We start from the raw sequence: 10,102 nt of genomic DNA on the forward strand, positions 1-10,102 counted from the left end.
ACTATCTAAACTTAACCAAATAGATTATTTTTGCGGTTAAGACGATAACCAATCATTGAGACATAGTTCTTGACATTGTCTGAAGCTAGAACAATTTGCAAATTTTAACTTTTCATGTAATGCATTTTAAGTGTAATATTTGTTAGAATTTGCATATTTAGTAATTTTTATAAGTTAAAAATAAATTAAGGTTTATTCACTTGATGGATGACTGAGTATCTTTAACTTTACGGCATCTACCTATAAAAAAAATATGTATTTCAAGTTAACAAAATATTAAGAGTATGCATTAGCTCGTATTTTCGTTGTCAAAAACCTTATAAGATAGAGACAAAGGTAAAGATTACATAACCCATTTGCTTAACAATATTAAAAGAATTGACTACTTGTTAGCCGAGTAACTATATAACATACTTGGTAGCTATTATATACGCTTTCGCTAACTTTTTATGACTTCTATGGCTTACTTTCTTTACTTATCTTCTCGAAAGAAATTCCGTCAACGTTAAAAAAATTTACAACATTCTTCTTTTCCCCCATGTAATCCTTAATAATGTAAATGAATATTTTACGCTAGTGGCAATAATTCTTTAAGAATTAACAATATGAATTTAGATCACTATTTTTATAAACATGTCATGTTGTAAAATAATATTTTAAATAAAAATAAATGATACATGTATTTTCTGTGGTGGTCCGGTTTTCTTGTCTGCTAAAATGATTAGGTGTACAATCAATGGAGTTGCTTAAAAAGGTAATATCAATATTGATTTAATACACATTTTGTTTGAACTCGTGTGAGATTGGTTTTTGTAGGAGACGATGGTAACATAAAATATTTCTCGAATTTACAAAGTGGAATAAGGATGATCCTAAATCCTTAATATTGCTAAACAAACATGAACCAAAGTAAAGAGATTACGGAATAAAGATTAATTGTAATAAAAAAGGACAATTCTAAGTTTTTGGATTAATTTGAAATGGAAATGATTCCAAATTCATGGCCAATTCACCAAAATTCAGCTAGGCAGAAGTTTAGTTGAATCAAAATTCGGCGTATTTGGTGAAGTTGATATCTATCTATTATGCATTATCCTTTTGAAACTTTTAAAAGGTTTTTAGGGGCATTTGTCGTTCAAGATTTAGCGTTTTATATTCGTGCTTTTATAATAATATAGATAGATAGATAGATATAGATAGATAGATATAGATATAGATTTATATAGAATAGATATAGATATAGACAAATAGATATATTGATGTAGAAGGAGCTAGAGGCTTATAGCCTACAATTGGTATTATTACTAACTACAGGGATCCAATTAAAGATAAACTAAAATTGAAAGGATTGAAAATGCAATAATCAGAAATTGGTGTATTTTCTCCTTTCGTGACTCTCTAATCCCTATAAACCTTTCTGATTCTACAATCTACAAGCCACACACAGATCGAGTCCCTCATTCCATAGCGCTCTCTGATAGACTTACTCTGTTGTGGATGGCGACACCGATGGCGGCTGAGGACGGCAACTTCGAAGATGAGCTGTATGCCATGTCCACTGATGATATTATTAGGGCTGCGCGTTTGCTTGACAACGAAATCCGAATTTTAAAGGAAGAGCTGCAGAGAACGAATCTAGAGTTGGATTCATTCAAAGAAAAAATAAAGGAGAATCAGGAGAAAATTAAGCTCAACAAGCAGCTTCCTTACTTGGTCGGCAACATTGTTGAGGTATTGTTATGTTATCTTATTGTTATGGTTCACCGTTTGCATTTATAATTCCGGATTTATGAAACTAGTGCTTTAAGACACTCACTAAAATCATTGGGAGTGTAATTGGTAGTACTTTCTAATAGTGTAAGTAGACCAGCGACTACTTGTTTTTTTATGTTTTTTGTTGGGTATCAACTTCTCCTGGAATCGTAACCTTAATATTCCTTCAGTAAGGATATTGACTGTCTACTGATAAGATAGCATAGAAAGTTGCTGTATGTCGGAAGAAAGGAAAAAATATGTTCACAATGAGACTATGCATCGTAATAGAGCCAATGAGAAAGCCTTTAGGGGTCGTTTGGTTGGGTGCATAAGAATAATGCTGAATAAGATGTATTAGAGCGCGTTTGGATTGGCTTATTTAAGTGCTTTTAAGGCAAAATAACTTTTAAGCCATTTTGTAGTGTTTGGATAGAGTAAAGCACTTTTTAAAAGCTAAAATGACAAAAACAAGCCAAAAACTAAAATTCCTAATTTATGGTGTAAAAGCTATTTTGGCTTAAAAGTCACTTAAGATAAGCCCATCTAAACGGGCTCTTAGTAATGCATGAGTTAGTAATGCAAGCATTAATTATGCAGAAATTATTTCTTATCTACTGTTTGGTGTGGTGGATTAAAAATTAAAATGCATTGCATAATTTGTAAGAAAATTAGTTGTTTATGAAAGTGGCCTACATATTCTTTAGCTTTAAGGGACTTTAAGCACTATTTTGTCTTTAACTATGCTAATGCATGCATTAATAGCCTTGGTATTGCTAATACCATGGTTTGTTATGTATTAGTTATGAATAGGATAATACCATATAGGTTGTTTAACTAATACTTGTATTAGTAATGCGTAGATTGAAAAAGTGTACCAAACAAGAGATTGGTATACCAAAAGTTAATGCATGCATTATTTTCTCTAACGCATCCTACCAAACGACCCCTTAGTGTAAGAGAATGCAACAACGCCTCGGTCCCAAACAAGTCCCAAACAAGTAAGGGTCAGCTATTAAATCCTCACTAACCATGTTTCTCCAATTAAATCTATCTCAAGCCAACATTATATAAAATAAATACAAAAATAAAAAGCATCAGAAGTTATCTATGGTTTTTGCTGGCATAAAAATCTTTAGTAGGGCCAAAAGACTCCTAAAATTATAGGACCTAAAATAAACGTACTAACATGATTGAAACAACAACAACAACAACAACAACAACAAACCCAGCTTGATCCCATACATGGGGTCGGGAAGGTAGTGTGTAAGCAGCCTTACCCCTATCCAATAAAGGTAGAGAGGCTGTTTCGATAGACCCTCGGCTTAAGGAACAGTAAAAATAAAGCAACAAGCAATAGCAATTGTAATGTAATATGGTAATGGAAGCGAATGACATAACAAGTAATAAACTATCAGAAATAAGAGGATACAAGAATAGTACTAGTACTACCGGTAAACCTAAGTGAAACTCAGAACTACCTGTCAACCTACCACCTTAATCCTCGACCTCCACACCTTCTTACTGTGAGTCATGTCCTCGATAACGTGACGCAATGACATGTCCTGCCTAATCACCTTTCCCCAATACTTCTTTGGCCTACCCCGCCCTTCCTCAAGCTAGCCATGGTCAGCCTCTCACACCTCCTGACCGGAGCATCTATGTCTCTCCTCTTCACATGACAACCTCAATTGTCTCAACTTGTCCTCCACAGAGTCCACTCCCACCTTGTTTCTAATAACTTCATTCCTATTCTTGTCTTTTCTGGTATGTCCGCACAACCATCTCAACATTCTCATTTCAGCTACTTACTAACACAACTGAAACATATTTCCTATTAATTGGTATCACCTATATAAATATTTTTCTTCCATTGTGCCTTATCTTTCCCCGAGTCTGCATGGGTTCCGAAAGATGGTAGGTCATTCAAGACAATTTCCTTTCATGTTCATTTAGATCTATCTCGTCCACCTTGGTGCATCTGAAGGTCAACGCAGGACATGATAAAACATTCAAACAATCTCTCATTTTATCTTCAAATGTGTGCTACTTGCACTTTCTGGTGGATGTGGTAAATATTTTAATCTTGTAGAGCTTGTTGTATTGCTATACGTCTATCTTAGCATCGACATTTTTGCGATACTCATCTTGTGGATGTGTTGATGAATCTTATAACTGTTCCATAATACTTACCTATTCACTTTGGTAGGCATCCTTCTATTACTTTAGCACCCTGATAGTCTTTTACTGTTAAAAAATATCCCGGTTTCAGCTGCCGGTTTTGATTCAATGTTTTTTTTTTATAAGGATTTTTGATTCAATGTGTATCTGTTTCATATGTCATTCTATTCTCCTGGAACAACAAGTCTAAATATTTGAATTGCTTGCATCTAGGCACCTCAATCCCGTCTAATCTCACCTCAATTTCACTCTTCTTATGCAGACTAAACTGGTAATGCATATACTTGGTCTTATTTCTGCTTATCCTAAAATCTGTACTCTCTATAATGCTTCTTCATAGTTTAGCTTTTAGTTGACACCCCTCATTAGTTTCGTTAATTAGTACAATATCATCACCAAATAGGATACTCCATGTTACTTGATTAGGGTAATTTCCAATTTGATGTATTGGATGACAGGATAGCTTGCACGTCTTATTCTACAATATGTTTTATGAACCTCAGTTAGATGAAGCATGATTTGTCCCCAAGCAATGGGACTGGACCTGATCGTTTGGAGGGGTAGTGAACAGTGTCAATAGTGTTATTACTTATTAGAGGGGTAGAATGGGTGCACAGCCCGGGAACATTCTTTGCCTATGACTTCTGATTGCACCAGAACTGTAGAAAGAGAAGTATTGGCAAATTATTTATGACCATTTCATTAATGTGAAGAACAGCCATCTACCGTGCTAAAAATCTGAGGGTGGAGCTAGTGGGGTGGCCACTAAATCTTTTCAATCCTAGCTTTGAAGAAGCAAAACTTCAATCTCAAACTTTCACTGCAGTACTTATTCTCCTTTCGAGCCAGTTCCTGTGGGGAAGGGTAAGGCTCTAGTTGCAGTGGCTTAAGGAATTAAAAAGAGAGGGAGGTCTGAAATACTCAAAGGACCAACTCTGCATGATATCTTCTCCAATTTATGAAACTTGCACTTTTGTAGAAATTGCTGCGACTATGCTGGCCTGAGCCAGGGGTCTTTCGGGAACGGCCTCTCTACCTGCACCAGGTAGGGTAAGGTCTGCGTACACACTACTTTCTCCTGATCCCGCTTGTGGGATTTCACTGGGTTTGTTGTTGTTGTTGTTGCACTTTTTGTAGAAATATTAAATTGTATCGTAATAGTTATCTTCATGCTTCCTCTTAGTGACTTGGCTCCGTAGATATCCTGTTCTGTGGCAAATTAATTGAGATACTTAACAATCTTTAGGACATATGTGAACTCTGAATTGAACAGCCATTCAGGTCTGTATTTAAAATTTGTAAAGGATGGTTGAGACTTTAGTGATTGTTTTTCTTGACTTGAAATGAGGGTCTCCTAATATGGAAAATATTTGTTTATGTAGAATTTTGCAGTACATATATGGTCCTTGTACTTTTGAGAATTTAATATGTACGCTGTATAGTATATGGGTTTCATCATCGCATTTGTTTAAGTAGATGGAGAGTTCACCTAAGAAACCTAATTGAAGTGCTAATCTGGGAATGACAAATGCATTTGCTCAAGACGATAGAGATGGATAAATGTATTTTGGGAAGACAAAAAATGCTTGAGAGAAACACTGGTTGATGCCAGGGGAGAGAGGAGAGGGCTGGTGATTGATTTGTATGTTCTGCAATTCTTAAGAGGTTTTTCTTGCAATGTCTACTGTTGCTTGTTTAGAAGTGATATTTTCCCCCGTTTGTTGAGGCTATATGTGTGTATAAGAAGGCATATTTCGGCATTTCTGTCATGTGATTTTAAGAAATTGAATTGCCTATAAGACCTTGGGGAAGACAATATTCCTGCACATACTATTATGTCTTCCTTTCTCTTTTTCTTAATATTTTGTTTTGTTTATAAAGGGGGTTATGCGGAGATAGGGTAGAGCAGTTTATCTTTGAGGCACTCATTTGATCCTTATCTTTTTAGATTTTGGAAATGAATCCAGAGGAGGAGGATGAGGAGGATGGTGCAAATATTGATCTTGACTCACAAAGGAAGGGTAAATGTGTTGTACTGAAAACGTCCACGCGCCAGGTGAGTCGTTATACTCATAATATTGTATGACTATCTTTTTTGGTATGCGATGTCACAGAAACTGCCTAAAATTCTCTTCTTCTAAGTAGTGCTCTTGTAATATATACTACAACAGCTTCTTTGGCATTTATATCCTTTTTATGGTTGAACTTCACAACTAGATCCTTGTTCTCCATATGAAAGCCATTTGGATTTAGCAAAGTTCTTTTTACTAATTCAGTCCTTTCTTCATGGCAATTGTAGACAATTTTCCTGCCTGTTGTTGGCCTTGTTGACCCGGATAAGTTAAAGCCTGGTGATCTTGTTGGAGTAAACAAAGACAGTTATTTGATATTAGACACATTGCCATCTGAATATGATTCACGGGTAAAGGCAATGGAAGTTGATGAAAAACCAACTGAAGACTACAATGATATTGGAGGTCTGGAGAAACAGATTCAAGAACTCGTAGAGGCAATTGTTTTGCCTATGACACACAAAGAACGGTTCCAGAAATTAGGCGTCCGTCCTCCAAAAGGAGTCCTTTTGTATGGGCCTCCTGGGACTGGGAAAACTCTCATGGCCCGAGCCTGTGCTGCACAGACAAATGCCACTTTCCTTAAGCTAGCAGGGCCGCAGCTTGTGCAGGTGAATTTTATTCTACTTCCAGTGATTGTTATGTTCAGTTGCTTGAATTCATATGAGATACTCTGTATGTGCAAGTTACTCTAATATCTTGTATCCGCTATTCTTTTATAAGTAATGTATCCCCTGTTTGCTTCTTTCCTCTCAATTGGGACAAATGGTTGCTCTAAAATGCATTTGTTGCAATTACATTAAGTAAGATGCTAGGTGGTTCTCGTATCGAACTTACTGATGATCTTGTCAAAAGCTTGTTCGTTCAATTTACTTACATTTAATACATTTGTAAATCTCAGTTAAAGCCTATGTGTTTGATATATCTAGTTTTTGGATTTTTTGAAAGATTTAAAAATTTGACTTTGGAATTCTTCAAAGAAAAAAGGTTAAAAAACCTCAAACAAACACTTCCCCAAAAAATGTTAGTTTGCACACTCGAAAACAAGTGCCACCTTGGAATATGTCTAGGTCACTAGGCAACATGTCAGTTGTTATAAGACAGCTACTTTGGGGGTCGAACTAAAGTAAATCAAGGAAGCAGCATATCTATACATACACAAGGGCAGGATGCCACCCTCACATTCATTCTCAAACTTTCATCTCTCTCTCTAAGTTATTTGTTTACGGTATGATTTTGATGTCAAGCAACCATCTCCCTGTTATCCATATGTGCAGTGCGTGGAAATACTCTTATCTTGTTGCTAGTAATTTTGATCAGTAATGCTATGCGGACCTTATACACGACAGACTTTCGCAACATGGGATAGGCATAACTTGCTATTGATATTGAATGTGTCAGCTAATTTCCATAAATTGATTGACTAGAGTTAATTGCTTCCGAAAGAAAACTTGATATCATGACAGATAATTTGCATTTAGAATATGTTTTTACTGTTCGGCGTTCTGACTACCCAAGTAGTGCATAAAACAACTGCGTCTCATTTATACTGCTTATCAATGGAATCTTGTACTAAATGCAGATGTTCATTGGAGATGGAGCAAAACTTGTCCGTGATGCTTTCCTGCTGGCAAAGGAGAAATCACCTTGCATCATTTTTATTGATGAGATTGATGCTATAGGCACAAAGCGTTTTGATAGGTAACTATGTGGCTGATGTTCTTTTCACTTAGAAATGTTTTAATCCTGCACCCAGACAGAGTATGCAGACTCTTGTTATTTGTGCATAATGAAAGAAATTTCACTCTAAATCTCCTTATATAATATGCAGAATCTTGCTTTCACTTACAAATGTTTGAATCTTACAGACACATGCATGCACACACGGATATGCGTCCGTGTGTGTGTGTATGTAGACTCTTGATATATGTTATGACTGAAAATATTATCACTTTGTACTTCATGAAAGAAATGTCACTCCAAACTTCCTGATAGATGCGATAGTGCTGGACCTTCACTTACTGGTTTATGTTGTTTGATTGCAGTGAAGTTAGTGGGGATCGAGAGGTCCAACGAACTATGTTGGAGTTACTTAATCAGCTCGATGGTTTCAGCAGTGACGATAGGATAAAGGTTATTCTCTTGCCTGTACTTTCTACTTTTACCCATCTTAAACTAGTTTGGACATTGAGAAAAATATTCCCTTCCCAATTTTGTAATATTTGTTGTTGGGGTTGTAAAATTTAGCTGCACATCAGTGCAAAAAGTTAGACATGGTATTTCCACTATTCATGGTATTTTTATTATTCTGGTTCGCTATATTTGAGTGAATTGTATTGGTCTCTTTCCTTTACTTCAGGTTATAGCAGCAACAAACCGAGCTGATATTTTGGATCCTGCTTTGATGCGATCTGGTCGATTGGATCGTAAAATTGAGTTCCCCCATCCCACAGAGGAAGCTAGGGCTCGAATCTTGCAGGTAGGTCTTCCTCTGAAATTGGTGTATATCTGATGCGCCCTATAATCTGAGAAATAAGTTCTTCAATGTTTTTGGTTTCTTTTGATTCTCTATTGGAATTGCAGATTCACTCTAGAAAGATGAATGTTCACCCCGATGTCAATTTCGAGGAATTGGCTCGATCCACAGATGATTTTAACGGGGCTCAATTAAAAGCTGTATGTGTTGAGGCAGGGATGTTAGCACTCCGCCGTGATGCCACTGAGGTCTCTCTCTTTCTCCCTGCTTTCTCTACTATTTGTGGCTGCTCCCACTTGTGCATGACATGCTCTGTTGTGCTGATATTCTGGCTATGATCTTTATCTGTTTGGCTTAGTTTCTGTAATTTAATTCAGGAAAAAATTGGATCTGTCAAAAAAGAAAAAGAAACAGAGGATAGCCACAATGTTTCTTGCATCTGATCATTTTAGCTGGCCTAAAATCAGAAAAAAGCAGAAGATAGTCGCAATGTCTCTTGCGTCTGATCATGTTAGTTGGCCTAAAAAGTTTAAGATGTTTGAACTTTGAATTAACTGAAAATGTTACAAGTTTAAAATCCAAATAACTTGAACATGGCAAAAGTTTAAGTATTGAGAAGCATACTACAAATTTGTTTGTGAAATGTGATCTGTTCATTTTAATATTATTACATGTAAAAGCTATGTGAAAAGTCACAAAGATGCAAAGGAGTGTTTTTGGCTAAAAGAGTTATATTGTATTTCAGATTGATGTTTGACAAATTCTTATTCCCACCTGTTGTATAATGATGTAGCACACTTGTAAACTTCAGTTTATGATACACTAGTTGGGACCTTCAACTGGTAATTAAAAGTTCAGATTTATCATTACACGGTCCAAATAAAACAGGCCCTTAATGTCTTTGGTTTTAGCAGTATAGTGGCGGCTTATGATGGTGATCTGGATCCTCTTGTCCTTGTCTAGGGGGGGGGGGGGGGTTCAACTAGTTTGGTTTGATAGTTGTTGGTCCTATGAACCAGGACTTAAGATTGAAACTAATCAATAGTAGAGAAACACATTCCCCAACTTTTCTATGGTTTGCAAGCTATAAGCGTTTGTTTTTATTTTACTGTTTTGCAGGTTACCCATGAAGATTTCAATGAAGGTATCATTCAGGTTCAGGCTAAGAAGAAAGCCAGCTTAAACTACTATGCTTAAACTAACTAGATGACTACTATGCTTAAACTAACTAGATGTGTGTGCACCTTTTGACGTCTTAAGATAAGATGGGCACTGCCAACCCCCCGGCCCCCCCAAAGGGGAATTGGCCTTGTAAGTGCTTGAATGTTTGCTGTTAAAACCGATTATGGAGGGTGTGAAGCGTTATATTTGATCTCTTCTTAAATTTGTTCTCTTTATAATTTATTGTTGTATGACTCGATGACCTCTAAAAGCCTAACAGAGGTGCATTGGGAATTAGATTAATTGGAAAAAAGACCTTATCACAAAAAAGGTATGTTAATTGAAAGAGAATATTTCGTTATTTCTGTAAAAGACGAAAAGATGTTTCACCCTCAAGGGGTGAGTACTGTGAAAGTATGAACCGCCTATGGCTGTAAAATCTAACTGGGGAAGCTGCAGT

General features: G+C 36.2%; 1 protein-coding gene across 1 annotated transcript; it reads left to right on the forward strand.

Annotated features, from left to right (window-relative positions):
• The first annotated feature begins 1,381 nt into the window (after positions 1 to 1,381).
• LOC109215294 (26S protease regulatory subunit 6A homolog) lies at positions 1,382 to 9,872 on the forward strand. The gene is made up of 8 exons (XM_019379326.1): positions 1,382 to 1,731; positions 5,882 to 5,989; positions 6,233 to 6,616; positions 7,588 to 7,706; positions 8,051 to 8,138; positions 8,365 to 8,484; positions 8,589 to 8,729; positions 9,601 to 9,872. Exons 1-8 carry the CDS (start codon positions 1,498 to 1,500, stop codon positions 9,676 to 9,678), a joined length of 1,272 nt encoding a protein of 423 aa, XP_019234871.1. The 5' UTR covers positions 1,382 to 1,497; the 3' UTR covers positions 9,679 to 9,872.
• Positions 9,873 to 10,102: the final 230 nt, after the last annotated feature.

Source organism: Nicotiana attenuata, unplaced genomic scaffold, assembly GCF_001879085.1.
Source record: "Nicotiana attenuata strain UT unplaced genomic scaffold, NIATTr2, whole genome shotgun sequence".
Taxonomy (NCBI): Eukaryota; Viridiplantae; Streptophyta; class Magnoliopsida; order Solanales; family Solanaceae; genus Nicotiana; species Nicotiana attenuata.

Coding starts and splice junctions, on each gene's coding strand:
- LOC109215294 (XM_019379326.1), top strand. CDS start 1,498: ATGGCGACACCGATGGCGGCTGAGGACGGCAACTTCGAAGATGAGCTG. Junction 1,732..5,881: donor TGGTCGGCAACATTGTTGAG/GTATTGTTATGT, acceptor TTATCTTTTTAG/ATTTTGGAAATGAATCCAGA. Junction 6,617..7,587: donor CAGGGCCGCAGCTTGTGCAG/GTGAATTTTATT, acceptor TACTAAATGCAG/ATGTTCATTGGAGATGGAGC.